General features: G+C 35.3%; 2 protein-coding genes across 4 annotated transcripts in view; both read left to right on the forward strand.

Moving 5' to 3' along the window:
• The window catches only part of LOC141429439 (uncharacterized), an 85,108-nt gene that overhangs the window by 47,243 nt on the left and 11,182 nt on the right, over positions 1 to 26,683 (forward strand). The gene's annotated exons all lie outside the window — the stretch shown is intronic.
• Positions 1,577 to 26,681, forward strand: ttk (zinc finger and BTB domain-containing protein ttk). Of its 3 annotated transcripts, none has more exons than XM_074089730.1 (3): positions 1,577 to 2,050; positions 12,279 to 13,355; positions 14,170 to 22,483. In XM_074089730.1, exons 2-3 carry the CDS (start codon positions 12,491 to 12,493, stop codon positions 14,967 to 14,969), a joined length of 1,665 nt encoding a protein of 554 aa, XP_073945831.1. In that variant the 5' UTR covers positions 1,577 to 2,050; positions 12,279 to 12,490; the 3' UTR covers positions 14,970 to 22,483. The 3 variants fall into 3 exon arrangements, with proteins under 3 accessions (XP_073945831.1, XP_073945824.1, XP_073945839.1); XM_074089723.1 differs by lacking the exon at positions 1,577 to 2,050 and adding an exon at positions 2,301 to 2,471; XM_074089738.1 differs by lacking the exons at positions 1,577 to 2,050; positions 14,170 to 22,483 and adding exons at positions 2,309 to 2,471; positions 22,647 to 26,681.

Here is a 26,683-nt window from a genome sequence, read left to right on the forward strand (position 1 = left end):
TATCTCAAAAATGTCTTCTCATCAGACAAGCATATAAAACATGCAGCGATGTAGGTACACTGCCAATTCGATATTTGTGGGCTTATTTTCTACGTTTGTGCTAGAAATTAGCTAGCCACAGAATGATAAACAAAATTAATCTCTCCTTTAACGTTAAATTTTTATTACAAAGAATACCTATATCTAGGGCAGACACCGTACGGTCAGCATTGTAAAAAGCTGAAGGCCGATTTTTGACAAGCCATCTGAGAAAATGCAATTCAAAAATAGTATCTAAAATATGTGCATAATTTGAAATGGGGTTATCTAAGAAGTAGAAAATGTGAACTCTAATTAATTTTGTCAACTGGTCGAAATTTAATTTGAGCTGAAGTTTGGTTTTGAATGGTCCGAGTAATGTAATCTCAAAATTCGGTAGGTACACAGGGTAGGTACTTTAGTACTTTGTAGTGTAGGTAGATCTTTTGTCACGTTCAAAAGTGTCACATTATTGTTGATTTGGTAATTGGAGTAAAAAGGCAACGTAAAAGTAGATGAATTTATTAGGAGTACCTACGAGTAGTAAGTAGGAGTATGTAGTAGGAGGTAGTTAAACAGGGTGACTTTTAATCGGTGACCAGGAACAACAAAAAGCGATAAGGACGGTCATACTGAAGAACTTTTCCCATGGGAACAATACGAAAATCGGGGTAAAAAAACAGCTATTTCATAGAAAACCTCAGCACCTCATCAGCCTCAATGAATGAAATCAGGGTTTTTTTTTCAAGTTGGCAAGTTTGGCTGATATTCACCATTTTCGAATGACATGTTCAAGTTCACAATTTACCAAAAATTTACTTATGCTTTTAAGAGCGTTTATACCTGCTGAGCTGCATTGCATTTTTGTTAGTTTTCTCGATTATTCCATAAAAATATAATGAAAATTAAAAATGTGGTCTGATAGAACACTTTTTAATATAATAAGTAAGTTAATGTGTCTACTTCAATAATTATTCGTGATAGACTTTTATTTTCTTTAAAAACAAAACATTTGTTCTTTTTTACATAATATAAAAGTCTCTCACGAATAATTATTAGAGTAGACACATTAACTTATATTATATATTAAGAAGAGTTCTATCAGACCACACTTTTGATGTTCATTCAATTTTTATGGAATAATCGAGGAAAACTAACAAAAATGCAACGTTTCCAGCTCAGCAGGTATAAACGCTCTTAATATTTTTATTTATTTTTCAGCTCTTTCACCTCACCTAAACATTAGTGATTTGATCTGTAACTACCTCTTTGATAGTAAATATCTGACCAAAGCTCAAACAAATAATAAAAGTTTTTTTTATGTATTCTGAACTTGGGCTTTTTTGTACTAAAATAAGTAGGTAAGCAAGGAATCGGTCCCAATTCCCGCGCGGTCCCTTGCGGTCTACGGCGCGCGTCATGACATCCCAGGACGTCGTTGCTACCTTGCGTGTTTTCCATGATTCTACTTTTGAAACTTTCTAACCCTGTGCCGGAGTGAAGCGGCAGGGAGGGGCGCGCGCGGGTGCCAGAGAGAGGGTACCGACCTCATTGCCCATTGCCACTCCTCCCGCCGAGGCGGCAGGCCATTTTATCAAAAATACTTTCGTGTTCCGTAAACGCGCGCGGGTTTCTGTTTTTCTTCCCCGAAGTTTATTTTTTTTCTATAAAGTTAATATATTATATTTTTTAAAGTGGACTAATTGCTTATCGTTTAAAACAAACAATAAATAAACATTGAATTGTAACACAACAACCCTTGAACATTTTAAAAAACAATAAGTGATGACATTTTGGTTTAATAAAAGTCTGTGCGCCCCGAGATTTGTTTTCCGTGCTAACTCGGGTGTGCTCGGTTGCGAAAAGTGGCTGCCCTCGGCAATCTCCGGCGGCGATCGTCACGAGGAGGGAGTTCAACCCCGCCCGTGAGAAACAGAGACAGAGAGCAGTGCTGACATGGCGACGACACGAATGGATTGATGTTTTTCTTCGGAAAATTCATCCCTCGATCGCCATTATCATGTACATACAGGTAAGTTTTGAATGATAATAATGTTATGGTAAACCTGTGTAATTTATTCAAATTCTCCGGTAGGTGGTAGGTAGAATTGCTGTGGGTAAGCCTGCAAACTGGTCAATAACTGTAAGGACCCAAGGTATTTTCGTCGAGCGAGAGGAAATCAATAAATTTCAACAAATCAATATTTTAGCCTGCACCCTGCGCCGAATATATCCTCTGCCGCCATTTCAATGATGACGGCGTATTTTTTGTGAGATATTCGAGTCGCGGAGCGAGTGCGAGTCGGTGTCTGTGCGCGCCGCGCGGCCGCGGGGTTGCGCCGTCAGTCGTCGGGCGAGCGGGGTGCGACGCAAACGCGGTCTCGGACTATGGCGGAAGGGCTGATCCTCATTCCCATAAAAGGGTCGAGTTGACTGTGGTGCGGATACGTTTGGTATGTCATCTAATATTAGTGCAGTGATATTGTATTTGCTTTGACGGCTCTTATCTCGGCGTAGCGTTTGAATCAATGTGAATATCATAGGTAATAATGCCATTGTGATGACGTAATGTAACGCGCTCGGCTGGGTGCGTAGTAATAATTCGAGCGCCCGTTTATACCGCGATAACGTTTGTGGTCAGCAAGCACCTGTGTATGTGTAGCAAGTAATCGTGTTTCTGCAAGTATAAAAAAAATGATTGTATTCTAATCAGAATCTTATTGGATTAGACGAAACATAAAGTAAAATGATGTTGTCCTGGTTTGTGGAAGCGTGAATTGTTTTAATGTTTTTATCATTTTCTTTGACTTCCGCCTAGTAATGTCAACGTTTTTTGTAGCTGGTAACTCGGTAGTTAGGTACCGGAGCGGAGCTACGATTGTTTTCTCACTGCATTTTGCGCGGCGTCGGCACCGAACGTTCGGTGGCACGGTGCGTTCGCGCCGCTCGAGTGACACTCGACCGCGGCGGGCGGGTCCTGCCGCTTGCCATTGCCACTAGAGGCGCCCTCGTTTCATTGTTTCAACTGTAGTGTCAATAGATCTTTTATTTGTTTTGAACCAGATATATTACTTGATGGACTTGTCATTCGTTTTGATACATAGATATGAACATAAATGTAATTTCGCTCTAGGTAGATACAAAACGTCTAAAAAACTTTTATACACCAACATAAACCTTACTAAATCTGGGTAAGGTAGGCAGGTAAATCCTGCCTTAGGTTTACCTGTGCAAAGCTTATCTAATATATAAAATTCTCGTGTCACGGTGGTTGCAACCAAACTTCTCCGAAACGGCTTGACCGATTTTTACGTTTTTTTTTTGTGCATAGTCGGTAAGGTCTGAGAATAGGACGTAAAACTATTTTTCATACTTCTACGCGGACAGAGTCGCAGGCAACAGCTAGTATTACGATGTAAAAACGTAGATACACAGATATCTACATAATACTTTTATACACATACTGTACGTATTACCGCTGTGCTCACTCAACATTATTAATGCTTTGCGCCTTTTTGAAATATTGTATATAAATAGGGACGAAAAATCGACTTTTGTGTTTACTTTTTGGTAGGTAGGTATTCACGTACGCTACGGTCTTTTAGTAAATAAGAAAAGTAAGTAGGTATCTACCCATTGCCCTTTTTCCTTCAGTTAGTAGGTAGGTATAAGTACTTACTAGACGTGACAGAATCTAATAGAATATTTACAGCGGAGTACTAGGCAGGTTTTTTTTTATTCGACTGGATGGCAAACGAGCAAGTGGGTCTCCTGATGGTAAGAGATCTCCACCGCCCCTAAACATCTGTAACACCAGGGGTATTGCAGATGCGTTGCTAATCTTCACCGGCTAATTTCACCGGCTATCTTACTCTTCACGCCGAAACACAACAGTGCAAGCACTGCTGCTTCACGGCAGGATTAGCGAGCAAGATGGTGGTAGCAGTAGCAATCCGGGCGGACCTTGCACAAGGTCCTACCACCTGTATAGATAGTAATTTATTTTATTTTATGGTAATGGTTGTCCAATTTTACCTAGGTATATAATATAATAGGTATCTATTTGAACGGCGTCCAAATAATTAAGCCATAAGTACCTACTTGAAAACAATTAAGCTCTTTTAAAGTAGGTAGGTAGGGTAATTACGCTGGTTTGCCGTCCAGTTCCACTTTTCGTCCATCTGACTGAGCAGCTACAAACAAGTGCATAAAATTGGAATACAAGCCACCTTCCCGCGCAGGTTAGTACTTGTTGTAATCCATAATGTCTAAGCAGCAGTTTAGTAAACGTAAAAATGAGATTTTAATAGTAGCGACTTCAAAAAAAAATACGGCGGTGGCCGCCTCAAATCTGTGCTCAGCAGACGTCATCGCGCCAGAAAAAAAAAGTGTCGATGGAAAAAGTTCATGATCAGCAGGGCTACTACGAAACTCGAAACTCGAAGTTCGTATCGTACGTCCCTCTCGCTCTCGTATTAAATAGTATAGTGCCAGAGGGACCGCACGACACGAACTTCGAGTTTCGAGTTTCGTAGTAGCCCTGCAGTTTAATTACTGTTTTAGCTAGTTTAGTTTGTTTTAGTTACCTAGTTAATGTTTTTGGCGCGCATGTCTATTTAAAAGCATGATATACATAATTATAAGTGTTTATTATGGTTTTTTTATGGAAATCTCAGTTAAATTTAGTGGACTAATACTAGCATATAATTTTTTCAAACTATTTGGTTTTCGTCCACGTGGACGGAAACCGAAGCAGCTAGGTCATTTGTATTTGTAATGGTCATTTTACTTCAACCGACATATAAAATACAGAATATATTCTCCTAATGTAATATTTAATGCTATTAGGTTTTTTATGGCTATTAGGTTAGAGCTGGATGAGAAAAAAAAATCACCCCCACTTTTTTTTATTATTATACCATTGTGTCGGCATAGTTTACATAAATATCCGTACAAAATTACAGATTTCTAGCATTGATATTCCCTGAGCAAAGCCGCGGACGGACAGACAGACAGACAGACATACATGGCCAAACTATAAGGGTTTCGTTTTTGCCATTTTGGCTACGGAACCCTAAAAAAATATCATGATGAGAGTTAATAGAACCAACTTACCTACAAGAAAAACATATAAGAATAAGTATAACAATAAGTATGAAAAAAAAGTCAAAAAACTGAAACTTGACTACGGAAAAACTGTCTTTATTGTTCATTTTATATATTGGCTTGACAATGGTTTAAGTATTTTAGGCTGTCTGGAAATACACTTGGACTTTTGGAGCTCATAGCTCCTCAATACATGTAAAATCTGTCAAATTTTTTTTAGACTGCTAAAATCATTAATTACCTTTCTTTTTAGCTTTGCCGACGTCGGGTAAAAATATGTAGTACAATAGTACAATCACATGTTAAAATTATATGCAACGACTTTTTCGTTACGGCTGCAGAGCCCCGTCCTGGACGTGTCTGACAGCCTCTTGGCCGGTTTTCAATACTAAGTTAGACATTCCACGATTAGGACCGTCCGAGACATATACGTTAGTAAAGATTGGACATTTTACTACTTTGTTATTTCGCGATTTGGACCGTCCGAGACATAGACATTAGTAAAGATTCAGCCAGCCTCTTGGCCGGTTTTCAATACTAAGTTAGACATTCCACGATTAGGACCGTCCGAGACATATACGTTAGTAAAGATTGGATATTTTATTACTTAGACATTTCGCGATTTGGACCACCCGAGACTTGGACGTGGCACGACTTAGACGCTGTAAGACATGGACCTCTCACGATGTGGACGCAATTTCGACACCGGACATTTTACTACTTTGACGTAAGACCGGCGGCGGGGGAAGCATTTTAGTAAGGGTACCTAACCTACTTCAAGATATTAATTTCGCATCACAAAGTTGGCAACTCCGATAATTGGACGAAAACCAGCGCAATGACCCTATGTAGTGTTGCCAACCGTTCTCTAAAATAGAGTATTGTACTCTATATTAATTCAAGAAATTAAAGTTCAGCTCCTGGACAGACATTCCATAATGATTCGCCAAATCGCACCTATGATAGTGAACTATTCCCTATTTTGCTAGGGACATGCATAGGTACATGACATCAAATCAATGACGCTACCTACAGGTAAACCACAAAAATTGGCATGTAACACAGACATCCAAAGGTCCATACCTGCTTTGCCTACTTACTTACGTCTTGCCATAGACTGAACTAAGACCCCTTAGGCATTCTTTAACAACCAACCTATACGGTTCAATGTGATTTACACTTAAACGCTTTACGTTTATTATTAATAGGCCTTGGTCTATTTCTTTCAGAAATCAATGCCACAATCAGCCTTCTTGCTTTTATTTTAGTGTCAAAGTCATCAAAGAATTTCATTGGTCTAGTTAAAACATTGTCATTCATAATAATGATTTATTGAGTCAGGCGTTACTTTGTGGAGGTCCATATATATCAATGAAAAAAGGAAAAAAAAAATGAATTAATGTATATGAAGGTCGCGGGTGAGCAATTCTTTTTCTGAAAAATGACCGTAAAAGTTGACATTATTCTTTACATATCAGAAGGTTTATGGTAAGCGAAAAGTTAAAAAGATTGCAGGCGCGCTAGCTCGACAATAATAAATTAGCGCGCCTGCAATCAGTCACATTTTTTTTTAAGTTAAAAAGGCCATGGAAGTGTTGGCACAAGTCGTATACAGCCAAGTCTAATGGCCGGTACCAGATAGAAAGACCGTCATTGAAATGTAAGATGAGCCGGAAGAAACATCATAATCTGAGGCCGTATTCCCTAACGTTTCTGAGACTCGCGATCACAAATATGACAGTTTCCGCACACAAACACTGTCATTTGATTGTGATAGCGATTGTCAGAAACGTTGGACAAGACGGCCTCTGTCTGATGTGCATTTCTGACTATACCCATCGAATGAAAGATCATCTTCAGTGAATTTCTTTGCTGTAGTAGTTAGCTTAGTGCCTACGAATAATAATTAGAGAATTATTATTCATAGCTTAGTGCCTATTTATAAGCACTAAGGTACTCAAAAAAATCACTCTAGCGTCAACTTTGTAGCACGGATCCTTACTAACCAAGTTCGAATACTTACTTAATAATTTCAGTCCATCAATATTAAAAAATAATGTACCTTCTTGGAATTAAACGTCAAAATTAGTAATACGTTAAGCATCCTGAACATGTCAATCGTGTCATACTTGTTTTTCTAACAATGTATTTAAACACATTACTCAACTCTTGCGCATCTCATATAAAGCAAGAAATCTTTAAACAATAATTAGTTAGTTGAACCAAAGAAATTAAATTATTTAAATGCTAGACTTTAACCGCTGCTTCGCAAGTGACTTCCATAGATCTGGCAGTACTTATTTCATTCTCACGAGAAGTCCCTATATTACATCGTGGTTCGTATTTGTAGTTTGAAGTTGCATTGCAAACATTCTGTTATTTTGTCTTTGTCTGATCTGTAATTTTGTACGGATAATAATGAAAAAAAGTGGGGGTGATTTTTTTTTCTCATCCAGCTCTAACCTAATAGCCATAAAAAAACCTAATAGCATTAAATATTACATTAGGAGAATATATTCTGTATTTTATATGTCGGTTGAAGTAAAATGACCATTACAAATACAAATGACCTAGCTGCTTCGGTTTCCGTCCACGTGGACGAAAACCAAATAGTTTGAAAAAATTGTATGCTAGTATTAGTCCACTAAATTTAACTGAGATTTCCATAAAAAACCCATAATAAACACTTATAATTATGTTTATATGCTTTTAAATAGACATGCGCGCCAAAAACATTAACTAGGTAACTAAAACAAACTAAACTAGCTAAAACAGTAATTAAACTGCAGGGCTACCACGAAACTCGAAACTCGAAGTTCGTGTCGTGAGGTCCCTCTGGCACTTATTTATACTATTTAATACGAGAGCGAGAAGGACGGTACGATACGAACTTCGAGTTTCGAGTTTCTCACGTTAAAACGGCTGTATGGATTTGGATGAAATTTGGTACGTAGATAGCTGGATATCTGGAATAACACATAACCTACTTTTTATCCCGATATTCCCACGGAATCGGGATAAAATCTGAAAATCCCAACCAGCTATCTACGTACCAAATTTCATCCAAACCCATACAGCCGTTTTAACGTGAAGGAGTAACAAACACATACACACACACAATCTTTCGCAGTTATAATATTAGTAGGATATCTCTTCTTAGTCGCTAAACTCTTGATAGAGTTAAAGCCACATTCACTTTTATCTGACGTAGTGTGTTGTGATTGTGATACACTCTCTCTCTATACCTTGTGATGCGACACAACACAAGCCGTCACCACAACACACTGCATCAGATAAATATGAGCGCAACCCTAATATAATGTATAAAACCGATACCGTTCTGATGCGTCACGATACAACAGGACACATAAATGTGAATGCAATATGTGGGGGGAGGCTCCAATAGCCCACAGCGGCTTTACACCAGTGTGCAGTTATGTGTGTTGTGACGGCTTGTGTTGTGTCGCATCACAAGCTACATATAGTCTTGGTCGTCGATTGAGGATCAGTAGAGAACCTTATAATAATTCGTATCTGAGAACTAGTCAAGTCAGACCTTAGGCTTCAATATATTATCCTAAGTTATAAGAAATCATATTTTAAATTGTTATAACATATTTTATATTGTTATAAAAAAAAACAGGACTGACCATTGAACTTGGCACGCATTTAGATCTCACTTCTTTTGTCGTTAAAGTCAGCAATCAAGGTATATAACATAACATTGAACTTGGCTCTCATTTCACATTTATGTTTTGATGGGATATTGCACTACTTAATTACACAATTAAATTTATGACATTCTTAAAAAAAGTGTGAGAATGATTACACACACAGCTACAACATGTCGTGTAATGACAGCAGGATTTTGTTTGTCATTTACTCATTCATTTCATTCATTCCCCTTTTGTGCAATCAGTTATTTTTGTAGCTGTGTGTGTAATCATTCACTTCAACTCTCATGGCACTATCTACAGTTTTTTTTGCTAGTCACTGAAATTGAATTCCCAAAAAAAGATACAAGCTTTTTATATCTGCTTATTAGGGCATTAGATACTGTGACCAACAATCCCTGCTGATGCTATGCCGGAATTTATTTTAACCCGGAAACCCAGAAATAAAATTCTGTAACTTTGTTTTTAATAGTTAGGTTAGGTTAGGTTGGCTAACAAGCTACATCAAAGGTCAGTGTTACAGGATTCTAAGTCTAACACATTAAAGCAATACTATTTACCCGTATACCGAAGTAAGATTTGGTTACTATTTTTTCCATTTATTATGCAATAGCTGATTCCCGCGACTTCGTCTACGAATAATTTTTGTCGCTTTCCTTCGGAAATTAGGGTATTTTCCGGATAATATTATCCTGTGTGCAAACGCAGATTATAAACTATATAAGTATATTATGTTAGTACTTTGATTAAACGTCCTTAAAACTATGCTTACTTATTCTCATAACACTTCAGCGACATTTTTTACATAATTATATCATATTACAAATGATTATTTTTTTTTTATTCGACTGGCAAACGAGCAAGTGGGTCTCCTGAATATAATGTTTTCTAATTATTTTATCAACAAAAACATTAAAAGGCACCGTTAAGATTATGAAAACTGGCTTCTATAACTACCTACTTCAACTTAATCTATTTGGTAATTTGGCAGTTCATTTTCGTATTTATCTCATTACCGATAGTTACGGCGATCCAATAAATAGAGTAATAAAATTGAACTATAGTGCTATTTATACTGTGATAGTTATTTATTTATGACGAAAGTGTTCCGGCACGCACTTGAATCCTACATGAATTAAATTTATAATAAATCAGTAAATTAGACACCTATAGAATAGTTATTTGTGCAACAAGAGAGCAAAGTTGTTTTTTGTTGCGAGTTATGATTTTATTTATTGATAAGAAACAAACAGTCTTGTACAGAATTATGAGCAGACTTAAATTAACACAATCTAGACCTATAGTTTGAATCCCGAGTAGGCGAAGGATTCTATAATTCAGAGCAGCAAGGGATTCAAACACACGAGATGCAAAAAAACTTTGGTCTCGTGTGACACATACAATTTTTCACCTCAGCAGCGAGAACATAATTTAAATGTAACATAAGAATAAAACCACATATACAAAAAAAAACACTTTTTTTAAATATAATCCGATTATTAAGATACAAATATAATAATCACATTAAAAACCCTAACTCAAAAATGATACATACAGTCGCGGATTAAGTACATCTTTAAAAAGTCACCAGAAAGTTAAGAATGTCAAATATTGTTCAAAAGTGGTAAGTAGAGAGGTTTTGAATTCGGAACGAAAAAGTGTCCAGTAGGTACAATATAAATCTCATACTCCTAACATGCATTGTAATTTGAACGTAGAACTACTTGTAAAATATGTCATACTCGTACTTATTTTTTAATACTGAAAAAGCCTCATCTTTGGGTCATTGAAAAGGTTGAACAAAAAACGTATAATTTATTATAAATGTTATTAAACCTTTAAATATGATTTTATTAAGATTTCTATTACATAAACATAATTAGAGATTTGTCACAAATTCATTCAATTTGATAAATATTTATTCCAACTGTAGAGGCAGTATACGGAATTCTTTTATATATAAAAAATAGTTGAGGCTTTCGTGCAACGAGGTTGATAATTTACATTTTGGAAATATTTCGTTTTCATGTAATTTATTAGGTAGGTAGCGATATATATATATATATATATTTAATACCATAAATTTAATTTAACTTTGTAATCAACATATTTGATCCTATCTCTCGCTTTTTTCGTGTTGAAGTGAAAGTCACAGATCAAAGTGAAGTTCAAATATTTGGAATTCAGTGAGTAGATCCAACACTATCCTCAGCATTAAAAAAATAATCAAAAAGTTACTTTGTCTCACGGAGTGAGCAAAATGCGATTTTGCTCACTGATTTCTCATAGCAAAACCTGCCTATTTGAGTTGCTGAGGTAAAAAAGAATCTTTGATGCAGTGATAATAGCGTTATAAAATATTTGAATGAGCAGTTAATAACTGAATGGCCCGTCCAAAGCTGGCCAACTCCAGTTTCATAAAAATAAATGTAGGTGAAAAGTATTTACTTGTATGTATTAAGTATAATTAATAGTAGAGAAGTAAAGTGGCATAGCTTTTGCCCCCGCGCGGGTGTCTTCTCAGACTATCTCCACACGACCAAATTTCATCTTAATCGGTTCAGCGGTTCAAGCTTGATGAGGTACGCCTATTTCCTTAAATAACTATAGAACTATTTATACTAAATTTCAGATTATCAATTTATTTTCAGCATTTATATACTTTTTACATCAAATAAATTACATAACCAGCACTAGTAGGGGCCAAATTATTTCCTATATAAACTAGGTTCTGGCGCTTCGCCGGCCGCTACCGCAGCACGCTCGCTTTGCTCGCTCGGCTCGCGCGTTGTGGTCGCAATTGTAGCTAACGCTCCTTCTCGCTTCGCTCGTCGTCGTACCTAATTTTCCGGTGCCAAATTGTCAATAAAAGTTATTTTGCCATGAGAATGAGTATCATCTACGCAGGCTCTAGTTAATTGGCTGTAATGGCTGTGCATTCAGTATTTTTAATGCGATAGTAGTATTTTTGTACCTAAAAAAAATTTATTTGTCTCGCATTAGAGGAAAAAAAGTAATGTCGTGCTAAATTTTCGTTTCGAATTATCTGCAGTACTAGTTTTGCTAAACATTTGTATTGAAATAATTTAATTGATGTACAAAAGTACATAAATGATTAGAATAAATTGATAGGCAATTATTTATTTGATGTGCAATTAATAATATTCCTTTTCAAATGAATCGGCCCAATAGTTTCGGAACACAACGGTTGTGATGTCTATCGCAGCCGTTATACAGGTGCAGCAACAGGATAGGTGTTAGGTACATCTCATTTCTATCTATTACTATTAACGTAACAACACTAACGGCAGAAACTCAGCTCACTGACTCGCATCGCACGAAATGAACTCTATTATAATCGAGTACTGATTAATTATGAACAGCACGAAAACTATCTATACAACAGTAAAGATATTATCTGATATATTTTGGTTCAGACAACAGTTGGACCTATACTAATTACCCTTTACTTTATTCCAGGTTCTCCTGCGCTCGTCACAAAATCTACGATACAGAAACTAGCTAAAATGGCACTTGGAAATTAAAAAAATACTGCTGTTGTTACTTTGTTGATTTGTTCATGGAACAAGAGAAAAACTTATGTATACATCATTGTCGATTGTTGGTATATTGGATAAGAAGTCTTAACGGGTAAATAGTAATCCTGTGGGAAAAGGAAATATACTCTCAAAATGGCTTCACAACGATTCTGTTTGCGGTGGAACAACCACCAGTCAAACATGTTGTCTGTATTTGACCAACTACTTCATGCAGAGACTTTTACTGATGTAACGTTGGCAGTGGACGGCCAGTTATTAAAAGCGCACAAGATGGTTTTATCAGCTTGTAGTCCATACTTTCAGGCGCTATTTGTAAACCATCAGGAAAAACATCCCATTGTGATTTTGAAAGACGTTCCATATTCCGACATGAAAAGCTTATTAGACTTCATGTACCGAGGAGAAGTAAGTGTTGACCAAGAACGATTGACAGCGTTCTTAAAAGTGGCTGAAAGCTTAAGAATAAAAGGTCTCACTGAAGTAAATGAGGAAAAGTGCGACATTCCAGCACTAACCAATTCTCTTATTCAACAACAGCAACAGACATCAGCATCCGCCCACACACCCCCTCCGCAACTTCATAGAATACATCCCTACATGCAACAAAAAAGACCAGCTTCTGGAATGCCAACTGGTGGAGCGCCACCAAATCTTTTGATGCCCTTGCTGGGAAATGCTCTAATGCAACCTAAAAGGAAAAGAGGGAGGCCAAGGAAACTGAGCGGAAGTTCGAGCGATGCATTGACCACAGCTGCTAGCCCCCCGGGTGAATTCGTTCCCGAGTCTGCTTCCCACGTATCTTCTAATCGACCCGGTGATCAATTGATTAGAGGTTCTCCAGAGATGCTGGAAGTGAAAATGTCTATGGATGGCTTCAGTGCCGAAGACGGCGCTACTTCCGGCGGCGAGGAGGCGGGGGAAGCCTTGCTGATCGATGAGGGCGACGACATACACTCCACAGATGCCCAGATGATCGGAAAAGACTCAGAATCTGCAGGTACGTCTATATCTTTGACCAAATAATTGTATTGGTTATGTCCTCCTAGTTGGTTTTTCGACGTCTGTTGTATAGCTTAAACTTGACTTTCAATATAAATCTATAATAAAAATAAATCACTAGCCCGATTCATATAAAAATGTACCTCGTTTATTTATGAAAACGTTATGCGGATATTTTATACATACTTGCATTTCTTTGTAAATACATAATAATCTTCCTTTCTGTTGACCTAACACTGTTAAATAACAGTTAAAATATGTTGAAAAAAAGGGAAAAGCTAATGGGATATAAGCTTTGATGTTAGGGAACTGTTTAAGTGTCCAGTGAAGTGTATACTGATAACTTATTTACATACCTATTTAAAGTTTATCCAAAAGGGGTAAGTCATTATGTATTAAATTATTTTTGACATATTCAAGTAACAAGCTTATTTCTTCTATCAAACAACAGTTTAACTATTGCTTGCTTTTCTGCTTTTGGGGAGAGCTATTAGAGGAATGGCCAGGGGCAAATTCGGTGTGGTAATGGTTTGGGTAATATTTATCTTTCTCCTAAAACTTATTTTATTACATATCATTTACATAAAGTTGACGTTAATTAAAAGGGAAAACAAACAAGGCTTATTCCCAATAGCTTTCCTTCATTAAAAGCAATTGGAAATATTTTAAGTAAAGTACTTACTAATATAATAAACAAAATTGAAATAAATCCTGATGTGCTTAAATATTTCCAATCAATTTCTAAGTTCAAATAATTTAAATTAAATAAGCAAGTGAATCCCAAAATAAGAGCTAAAATTGTAACATTGCAGATCCCGAAAAAGCATCAAATGGGGAATTACACCACAACAATAATTCAACAAACGGACCAATTCTCTCTATCGAAAATGGATCCATTAAACAGGAGCCAGCGACTGATGCTACCGATGGCTTTAATGAACCAACTGAATACAAATATAACCCGGACAGAAGCCGTGATAATTCTAATTCGCAGGACGGTCCTATTAAAGATGCAGATGAAAAAAACCGAATGGGCCGGAACTTGAAGCCAAAGAATAGTAAAAAATTACTACCCCAAATGTCAAAAATTAGAGCTCGAAACTTATTCAATCAATTATCTGGTCTTTCTAATTTGAACCCTGCTCTTAATAGCTTCGACAAATTCGCGCCGGAAACTGTGCTCATGCCCGCTCTTGCCACGCAGCTTTTTGCTGCCGAGCTCGACCACAACACTCTCAACAACTTGACTAATAATGAAGTGTCCGAGCTGGCCCAAACAAACTGGGAGCATCGCATATTTCCCTCTCCTATAAGGAAAAATAATATGAGTAATTTGGGGAATTATCACGAGGAAACTAATGAATCTGTAAGAGACTATTGTATCAAAGAAGGAGAAAATGTTTTTCGATGCAAAATTTGTTCGAGAGTTTATACTCATATAAGTAATTTTTGTCGGCACTATGTAACATCTCATAAGAAGGACGTGAAGGTCTTTCCGTGTCCCATTTGTTTTAAAGAATTCACTCGAAAAGATAATATGATCGCACACCTTAAAATAATTCACAAAAATCAATCGAATGCTAATGAACAGATGGCTAAGCAGGAGTCTTAATTGGGGGTTAAGGAGAATGTGGTCGAATACATAATTTCTCCATTATTTAACGATGATTTAAAGAGATCTGATTAAAGCTTGATTAAGATTACACTTGTTGCCTCATTACGCGATGTAATACAGCGATATTTTTAAATAAAATAGCGGCATTGAATTTGTGTTCGAGCTCTAGTTTCAAATATATACTTTAACTTAGTTTGTTGATAAGAAACGATGGAAGAGAAGTTGTTAATATTTATTTATTTTGTTCGAATTCATATCTCGGAGAGCTATCATCAAAGAGATTTATGAATTTTCTATTTAATTTACTTGTTATTTCGCACTTATGTACTTGTTACTTAATTTTATTACTTACAAAATTTCAGGGTACAAAATAATTACTCAAGGTGATCGTTAAATCAAATGGTAGTTTTAGATGACCGTATGTATGTGCTGATCATTATTTGCAATTCTCATTGAACTGAATTAGTGTAGGTTTCTTAGTTACTTATAGTTTGTTTATTGATGCCGTGGCCGCTGATTGAAGAAGGGCGGGCATAGGAAGGCGCGGCAGGAGTAGTTTATTTATTGTGCGGACACGTGACTTGTCCAGCAGAGGCTAGGCTAGCCGGCACCGGAGCGCACCGGCCCTCGGCCGGCGGGCCCTTCGAGGAGGGTGGAGGTGACCTCTTCTCTAGCTGAACTAGGAATGCGAACGTTACTAGTGGTTTCAATTGCATTTTCATTTGACTTGCCTTATTAGTGATTTTAGTTGTAAATATCGATTTGACTTCTTTGAAGTAAAACTCAACACAGGCTATGATTTTTATTTTCTAGAACTTGTTAAGGTTATTTTAAAATAGTTTATTCAATGTTGAAAGCTTTGGTTGTAAATGTAATTGTTATTCAATACAAATACATTATTAGAAACTAAATATTTATGAGTAAAAAATAAAATAGATTTTTAAAATCTCAGTAACAGCGAAAATTTAGTTTTAGATATACTTAAAACTGGTAAGGATTCAGTTCCTGAATATCTATTTATCTAATGGAAACATAGAAATGGCCCCAAATCTTGTAGCTGTTCTCTCCAGGCTATGCAAGAGACGCTAATCGTATTCTAACTAACTAATTTGGCTCAGGGACCCAAAGAGGGTCTTGGCCTCCGAAACGAGAGCACGCCACGTAATCGTATTCAAATAAATATATTGAAATGGAGAAACTATATACCTATTTACATAGAAATATATATATATATATAAAAGTATATAAAAAAAGTTATAGAAAAGTAGATCCACCTACTTACTAATTATGCCTATTATCTTTCAAAGACAATATTATGACGAAAAAGAAAATTTGTGTGAATTACACCTACATAGATCCAAGTTTCAAAAATTCACAATTATGAACACATTTTATTTTAAAATGTTAACACTTAATTGTAAATATAATCATTACAACAGAAGTTGTAAAAAGTGATCTTAGCAAGGTGCTTTGAAAGAAGTATATAAATGACAGGAATCATGAGATGATTTGTAAATTCTATTTTAGTAGAAATCAAATGCCTTAAATATGTAATAAGTAACAATACTTAAAATATTAATATAAAATTAGAGGCAAATGTAGTCTTCCATGTATCGATAGCAACACTTTATCTCGACTCAAACAGTAAGTAAATTTCACTTGTGACTTAAGTAAGTCATATTCATAAATTGGTAACGTTTTAGCGTCCACAACATCCTGTCGAGTAATGATTTTGTAGCAGGACATGGAAACAGCTAAACGATACTAAGTTTATTTTGAAAACAATATCAAACTCATACATCTAAAACCAGCCTTACTTATGATAGGTATGTAAATAATTGTGACCTTGCCGTACCTATTACGCACGATGTCTGATCAAGTCGCTTTTCCCATACAAATGTAGTACCGAAATTACGTTTTATACACATAATATATTGCTTAAACAAGAGAGGCACCGTTTCCAGAACTACATTTGTGTGGAACATGAAGCTGCAAATCAAAGCCTAGTGCTACGAGAGTGGTGCATATCGGATGTTCTTCACTTTTTATACTAAGAGATTTCCTACATGTGTGCTCAGCGATTAATATTAATTTACGTTATTTGAGTTCAATTAAGCAATGGTTGACACAAGTGACATGCTGCAGCTTCTTGTCAGCTTAATTTACATATATTAAATGTACAGATTTTGTTTGTCGATTTATTGTACCCCTACCTTTTGATCTTCATTTTAATAATTTTAACTGATTTTTCATTCAACACTGGATTTTGTTTAATGAAGATTAAAATGGGACACATATGTTATCAAATATTTGTTTTTCTCTTGCTTTCTTGCAAATATTTCTTCTTTGCCTGTACATTTCTAAATTGTATAGATTAAAGTGAGTTGCCATTGAGGTTTTGTTTGGCCTTTATCTAAGTAACTCAAAATGTTACAATTGTTTTAACTGCTTTCTATATTTTACGTTTTGTCTTATTTAAAACTGCACGCCAAGCGAATGTTTACGTAGTGTCTTAAGTACATAAATGCTCAAAACAGCTAAAGTGGAATATCATATTGGAAACGACTTTATGTCGCTCGGTACATTTGGGTCAATGTAATCTGGTTTTTCCTCAATGATTTAAAAAACAAACCTTTCAATATATCATAAAAGTAAAATAATTAATTTACAGTATTTATTCGAAAGTAACTTTTCCCCTAAAGATTTCAGCTGTACCTACTTACTTATTTTCGCGGCGTTATATTTTTCCTTGTTAATCCTGCTAGTCTTTTTATAAGACAATAAGACATCATTTTATTACACCTATTTATTGTTACATTCTCATTTAAGTATGTTGGGTTTGGGCAATAACAATAACTGCTTGCCAAGCATTTTGTCACTTTTGTCACCAGAAGACAAATTGTATGCGTTCACGTTACTTAATACAACTTTTGATAAGTTGTTGTAGCTATTGTACCTACTTGATTGAATATCCGATATGCATAGTGATATGTACGCCAATGTCTGCCACAGCATAATAGCGATTGTCTGAAGTGAGGCTGTCTAAGCATTGATATTTACTCGTAAGTATATATACATATTCATTCTCAACCCCACAAACCAAATTCTAGTAACATAAAGTAGGTCCGGGCTCCAGGAGACGCTTGCCTATTAGGGTGCCTTTACTTGTATATTAAATCATAAGTTAAATATTTATTGACTACTAGATTATTAAGAAATTTCAAAGAATGTTATGTAAAATTATTTATTTTAATTATTCAGAGTTTACAATATACTTTAAGAAGCTTCCTTAGGAATTTAGACACCTTTTAGACCCATGTAGAAAGACTAACGTCGTTGTACTTATCTGAATAAGAAATATATCATCTCATGTTTCCGACTTAATTTGGATAGTGAAAATCGTTCAAGATTTTGAAATGAATTACCTAAATTTTATGGATCGAGGCGAGAAGTCTTGATTGAATCAATATTAAGACTGTAAGAATTCTTAAAAACGAATTTATTGTACCTACCTTTCATAAGCTTTATATACAATTTAAATGGGGCATTCTTTGAAAGGTACATACCTAAAAGAAAATTTATATGGTAGGGGTGAGGCGATTATTGAACGTTTAAAAATTTCTTACTTATATAGTCAGCCAGTGCCTAAGCATACCTTATTCGAAATTTATATGCATCCTTTAATTTATCGTTTTGTCCTTAATTTATTAAGATCTTTTTATTTTATACATAGATTTATATTTTCTAAATCAACTCGATGTTATTTATTACATGTTATATCATCAATTGGTGCTAAATTATACTTAAGAAATGTTACATTTGATGTAACATTTGAAGCAAAATTCCCTATTTACGTTTCGTCAACATAAAAATAGAGTGTTACTTTTAGTCTCTATTTGTATGACTTTATGGTCAAAAGTTGGTTATCTGAATTTGATGTTGACTGTACATAAGTATTAAGTATATATTTTGTTTGTTGACGTTGTTATTTGAAAATAATACCGCATATTATATATTATCTATCCTGTTTTAACCATTGTCAAGTTACGATTATAAAGTGTAAAAAGATATTAAATTTATTTAATGAAAGGGATTAAAAAGAAACAAAGTACTCAATTCAGTCATAATACTGTGTATGAATAATTAAACAATCACACTTATATTTATTAAATACCTAACGAAAGGGTTAAAAGAGACTTAGGTAAGATAAAACGCAGTTCCATTACTGTTGCATATTAGAATGACACTTATTCAATACTGTACTATTGATTATCATCATCATCACCTCCTAAAAGCAATAAATAGAGTTTTACGTATCTAAAACGAATGTTTATGTCACTTACAGGATTCACTAAGAAAAGTTATTGATATTAAATACTGTAAGATGTTTGAATTATTGAAGATTATGAACGATGTTATTTCAAAAGACGATAAAGCCTTTAATACATAGCATCCATTTTAATAGACGAATTGAGAAACAGGTTAAAGTTAACTAGGAATGTATAGTTCTATCTTTTTAAGCTTAAAACCTTAAAAGCTGGGGAGAATCATACCAAAAGTAGTTCTGTTACTGTAGGTAGGTAGGTACTCGTGCGTACCCAAAACACGAATTAGTTCAGTGGTCCTGTGCGGCGACTGCCGTGCCTTATGCTTAATGACTTGCCGCTTCAGTACTGCCGTCAACAACACAGAAACAAATATCCAGTGATGTTGAGTATAATAAAAAGAACGAATGTTACGAAAAAGGAACTTATACATATACCGAACTAATTCCAGTGGCTAGATATATTGCTTGTAACGAGAAAACTGATAACTAGTACATCTCTAAATGCTAGGCTCTGATCTACGTAGGTATTTGCTATCATTGAAGCACCTAGTGTTAACTTATACAAGCGTGTTTTAATTTAAGTAGGTACTTACTGCATATTTTAATAGGTATGTAATTTCTTATAGAAAAGTAGGTCGTATCTATCTACTCTATGCTAAATCTGTTTCTCAATTCATAGAAGTACTAGATCTCATCGCAATATTTCTTTGATTGCTTGGCGTCCATTTAATCAGTTAAAACTAGACCCTTCTGCGATTAAATAATTCTATCAACGAAACGGGAAAAAGGTTCTTGAAATTTTTATTTAACGGATTTAATTAAGTTTCATAATTTTATGCAGCTTCTAATTAAGCATTAAATTGTATTGGGTGGCCTGAATTATATTTTCATACTGTTTGACATTCGATGGAACCACGATAAAACCATTCCTCAGCTCCACATCATACGTCATAGCTATGTGCGTAGAAATGTCGCGATGGGAACTTAGGCTGTAAGGGACACAATTGCGTAAGTACGGCGTAAGTACTTACTTTCTGAAAACATAAATAAATCATATTTATTGTTCGTGATCTAAATCAACTTGACACTAATACATTATTGTAATACCTAATCATAGTCTTTAGCCAAAAGGTACAACTTAAACAGTTTCTTTTATTAATTTGCACTTAGACAAAATAGCCAATGCAAAGAGTAATGTTTAGATACATTTTAGAATGGAAGTTACACGATATAGCATTACTTGTTAATGGAGGAATAAATTCTTAAGGTGTTAATTACTATTTTTAGAATCTTTAAAGAAAGTAATAAAAGTTACAGCAAAATTAGACGATCCTTTCAATTCATTTTATTGTTTCGTTTTTATTATTTGTTGTTTGTTAATTTATTTCACCTAGGTACTTAATTTTCTTACAGAGTTGAGAAAGTCTTAAATTGTAACTTATTCTCGATTGAGTAGAGGTTATAAATATTTATTTGGAGTGCCGTTTCTTCCTTAATTACTATGTAAATATTGTTCACATTAAAGTATGAGGTTGGTAGTTTAAATTATGTTCATTAGTGGGTCACGTCGAGTCTGTGGCGATCTCATAACATATCGCCGTGTCTCGCGGGTGTACCCGATATTCACGTTCAGACTTCAGAATAGCAAGCACACGCGGCTTTTTCTATTTTGCCGGTCATTGTTCCCTTATATTTCGGGATCAATCAGGAAAAGATGTACTGAGCGGCAAAGTCAGTAGTGGCCGACCGTGCTAGCGTTTTGTAAGCTGGCGGCCGTGATCGTACGTCACAGACGACGCGGGGGTGGGCTTCTTGCGCGTGCGCGCCGCACGCGTGAGAGAGCGCTTCGCAACGTGGAACAGAAATATACTCAGATCTGTCACTCGTTGTGTTTGCCTTGCCTACACGACACGGGATACTAAAGTGTCCAATTAAATTATTATATTATGTAGTAGCAAAGTAACAACACGGGTTATTAGTAAAGAATAGATTAAAAGTTAAGTTATTTATATTATAATTAGACATAAAATAGTGTTGTTAACATTTGAGTGAATTTTCTAAACTTAGAAAGCATTGTCAGTCACGAGAGTCTCGAAGAGAGGGCTGTTCAGGTATGTTATGACTTATCATATTGTGGTACTACTCTCAAGTTTCGTAGATGGTGGTGTGGTGAGAACCCTGGCGCTAGATTATCCACGTTAAACTCGCTTTCTATGTTGCTCAAACCGACAATCACTATGCGACAAAGTATTTTGGTTCAGTACAAATTATTGTTTTCTATTTTTTGTTGATTCTGTAGAAAATGTATTGCAACTTATCCATGAGGCTAAAAGATATTCCTGCTCATTCGTAATCGTATTTTTGGTTTGCTTACTTGACATGGGCAGCTTTTTTTCTGATTTCTAGAACCTGTAAGCTAACACCAATGGTACAATTTATATTATTTTACATCTTTGAGCCCACCTTATGTGATCTTAAGAGCTAAGTTTACTGAAGCGTTATTTTTATATGATGTACTTGCCGAAATAGTTCCAAATGCAAACACTTGAGTCCTATTATCATAGAGAATTCTGTTCTTTTTTGTTATATCATTTTTAATTTATTATTTTAGATTACGGTAATGTTAAATACCTAGTGTAAGCAGTTTGAATTTTACTTTTTTCTTTACAATTACAACGTATGCAGACATTTTATTTTGGGTCACTTAATGTATTGTTAACCATCATTAGTAGGACTGATGTTTTCTCATTTTTGGTTTAAATATACTTTGAACTCATCGTTTTAATTTAATTCAAATTTTTTATGTCAAATTGTTTTTAAGTAATAGATATATTCCGTGTTACCACAAAAACTTAGATAATCGTTGAGCATCCTGTTTAACACCTGTCAATCTATAGAAAACTATAATTTAGGAATGTCAAGCTTTTTGTGGTAAGGCTACTTATGTTTTATTGTTGTCTGTCATATTCCATGGACGAGTTTTTTTTTAATAAAGTGAAAAACGCTTAGGATTTTTCTGTCTAAGTGTATTATAAACGAAACGGTGCTAAAAAAAGAAGCTTTATGCATATTAAACTTGTCCGTGTAGTAAAGCCAGTTTTTTCATGGTTTTCTTTTTGTTGAAAAATCGTGTTGTAATTAATTTCATCATTCAATTTGAACAAATAAAGGTTTATATATTTTCTTTATCTGTTTTCTTTTTTGTTTCTTTCATAGCTTTGCTAGGCAATTAGCCCCATAGCAGCACTCGCTTACTTTTGTGTTTAGAAGGTACCCGTTGTTTTCAATAATTTATATTAAACTAAGTTTTTCATTCACCTGATTACTAAAATAAATTTCGTTTTCAGGGCGTGGTACTCCCGATTCTGAAAACAAGGACTCAAGATACGGGCATTCTCCTGGCAACGAAGGGCACAGCAAGATCCGCGTCAATCCGGCCACGCAAGGCGCCTCCACGTCGGGCGAGTACCACAGCGACTCGCTCAACAACAACACGCCGGGGCCCGGCACGCAGCTGCAGCGGCCCGCCGTGCGCCGCCGGATCCGGCGGAGAGCGAATTCCGCGTCCAATGACCCCGCCGAGCAACTCACGGAGATGTCCGTCAGAGGACTTAACCTCTTTCGATACGCATCGGTCAACGAAGGAGTTTACCAATGCACCGAGTGTGCTAAAGAGAACATACAAAAAACTTTCAAAAACAAATATTCATTCCAGAGGCACGCGTTTCTGTACCATGAGGGCCAGCAGAGAAAAGTTTTCCCGTGCCCCGTCTGTTGCAAAGAATTTTCCAGACCCGATAAAATGAAAAACCATATGAAGACCACCCACGACTGCTACGTGCCAAAAGACTGCGTGTATCCGCCGAACGCGTTCTTCATGCTGCCGGGCATGGAGGGCCAGCTGCCGCCCGGCATCAAGCTGGAGGCGGCGCCCGCGCAGACTGCGCCCGACCCGGCGCACGCCTGACCGCCTCACCTCGACCTTAATCTCGGATAAGTATTAACTATCAATTCCACTTACGATATATGTACAGTGCGGACCGATAGCCATTTGATAGCTCTTTAGGATTTCCTGCAATTCGTTTGCATTATATTTCTTATTATCAGAGTTCAATAGAAGTAGATATTCATTCTATTTTTTGAGTAAAATTTTTATGTACACTTTTACCGATTGCATATATTATATATGTTTTTCCAATCATACTGTTATGCATTTAATATCTAATGTTCGTTACATAAAGGTTATGCTTGTTAAAATTACGGTTGTGCAAATTATTAGACAATAAATGTTGAGGCCAGTTACGCAATAATTGCAAACAGCAAATTATTATATCTTTATAGTATGAGTAAGTAGCATTAAAGGGTGCTGTTCAAGTCTGATTCCTGCCTTCCATTTACGCACTGCTGTAAACCTGACAATAGCAATGTTATAATATTTTATCAGTGTTGTTGCCCAGAAATAGAGTACGCGTAGGTATGATACCGTAAGACATAACCAAAGACTGTAATTAACATATTAAACATATTTTTGCAATAGAAATTTAATCATGTTTTACTTGTCGAGCATATTACTTTGTGTGAAGTCTAAGAATTACTCCTGATAACGTTGCCGCGCCGTCGCCGGCGTCGCGCACGGCTCCTGATAACGGACCACTCTCACACATATTTATGTACCTATATAACTATATGTATAAAGAGGTTTTAATGTCGTTATAAAATAAAATACAAGAGGGCTTAACATATAAAAAATCAAGTGCCTAAAAATGTCGTTGTGCTGAATATTATCCAGACAGCTTAGCCACAAAATGAAAGACGATTTTAACATGCTCTTGTCTAATTTTAAGTGCCTTGAAATCTAGGATTATGTCGTTAACAAAAGATATCAATTTTATTGGTAATTGTTTATGATTGTGAAATTTTCATAACTATTTTAATAACTATTATCATGTCTCTTAAATTTTATGTATTAAAGACTTATTTTATAGATTAATATTATGTAAATGTTTAAAATATATTAGTGAGCCTATATTGTTAATACATAGCTGTAATTGTGAATCTTTGCGAGAGAAGTATATTTTCAGATTTATCGATAAATACCGGCCTAATTAGTAAGGTAGGTATGTATCTAAATACGCAAATAATTTGATCGTGCCATAGCACAAATGAATGTTGTATATTGCGGATGTTTCCGATCCCCGAAATCCCGCTATAGAGTAGGAACGCACGCGGCACGAGCCCGGCGGACGACAATCAATAGTTCTTCCATTAATAAGGGAATTCTAATGTTAAACTTTAATGATAATCTTACGACTAATCTCCATTTTAACTATAAGTAACTTGTTTGGGAATAATTCAGTGGAGTTAAGGAAAAAGGAGATGAGTCAAAAAAAAATTGACTCATCCCCTAATTGCCGTGACACATAATAGTGTTTTGAACCAATGAGTGCGAAAATCTCATTTTTCAATTATTTTTTTTGACTCATCTCCTATTTCCTTAACACCACAGAATTACTATTTGAGCAATTATATAATAAGGCACCGGACCTTTGAAAAGATTAATATGTATACTTATATTGGCTACAAATTGAGTTTTTGTATTTTAATAATTAGCGCACAAGTTTAACATACATAGTTTAGTATACGTTAAGTTTATTATAGATTTTGATAGGCCACTTTCTTGTATATAATTAACGGTATATTTACTTGGAGTAGTTTATTATGCACCACGAGGTATTAACGACGCGCAGCGGCGCCGCTCGGTGTCTCGCTCACAGCTAGCATATTTATGTATCTGGACACACAAATTCGGAAGTTTATTTTTTTTATTTCATCTTAAATTTTCCTCTGCAATTTATGCATTTTGAAATGTAATTAAACTGTGTTGAAGTGTTATTTTTTTTCTTCTTTTTGTAGTATTTTATTTTGTGATATTAGTGCTAACTAAGTTGGCTTTTCTGTTCATTGTTGAGTTATTATTATTCTTACTTTTTGTCTTAATCCATGCTGCAAGGCAGCACAGATTTAAATATATAAAAAACAGTAAATCCGTTAGTAGACATTGATAGTGCCTAAGTATTACAGTATCGTTTGACAAATCATATAAGTAACGTTACAGGTAGTGGTTATCTAAGGCCCGAATAGAAAATCTAATACGGCTGTCTTTTGTGTTCGACTTAATGGGGATACTTCTGTGTCCCTAGGTAGGTCGCAGAAACTTATCATCGGTTAAAACTACCTTGCCAACATTATTACAATTTAAATATATTTGAGTTAGGCATACAAACAAAGCAAATATTTCTATTTTAATATTTAAAGTCTTGCTTTTCCCTCCTGTCTTAAGTATCACCATCTATTTATCATTTTTCAGCAGCCATTTAAGGTTGTCCATTCAAGTTATTTTTTTACGATTTAATTAAGTGCAATTTAAATATATCAAAGTGTTGTTTTTTCTATATTCTATTGATTTTAGTTTACTAATCATGCTGATCAGAATTTTAACTAAATATTTCTTCTGTACTCTTGTTCAGAATAAAAGTATTAAAAATGTATAATTACCTGACTTCCAATTGTCTTAATAAAAACGTGTGCTGATAATAAATTAGTTACCGTGAGGTGCGACTTGTATAGAAGCTGCGCGGGAACCGCCCTGCGAGGCCTTCTTTGTTATCAGTTTATCGTTCCCGAAGGTGGAAGCTGAAAGCGAACTGTCTGCGTCACCACTTTCTTTAAAATAGTGTCTTAGACCTTAATCGCTAGAAAAAATTGAGTTGGTATTAATGTTAATTAAGCGAAATTACTAATTTCGGTCATATGCTTATTTAAGAGGTCATTCAATTTTTCATAGCAAATTTAGGTACGCCCCACTGCAAATCTATTAGAGTCAGCCAATCTAAGTACAGCCACACCACCAACATAGTTCATTCCGACTTGCGGTACTTCCGTATCTACTCAAAACGTAGCGTAGACCGTGCTACTGCATCCGGTGATGAATAACAATCAGAAGATATCCATTTGTGTGTGGCTGTCATGGCTGCCAACTGTCTACTTTCAATAGCGTGGCGTGTGGGGTTTTATGACAAATCCGAATCATTAATTTTATTTTCACTCCATTACGTAAAATCTAATTCAAAGTCTTTTTATTTAGATGGTACCGCGCTCTATCCGGTATTAATTTTATATATAGGTGTACTTTGTAATCGTTTGAGACATCAAAGCTTTAACGATTAATTGATGTTATTGAAACAAATTTATATTTTATTGTAACAGGAAGTCTAAAAATAGATTTTATATTGTAGAGAAGAGAAACGATCTTACCATCGCATTAAATAATGTGAAAACATGTAACATTACAAAATAATCCAAATAAAATATAAACAGAAAAACT

This window comes from Choristoneura fumiferana, chromosome Z, assembly GCF_025370935.1.
Source record: "Choristoneura fumiferana chromosome Z, NRCan_CFum_1, whole genome shotgun sequence".
Classification (NCBI taxonomy): Eukaryota; Metazoa; Arthropoda; class Insecta; order Lepidoptera; family Tortricidae; genus Choristoneura; species Choristoneura fumiferana.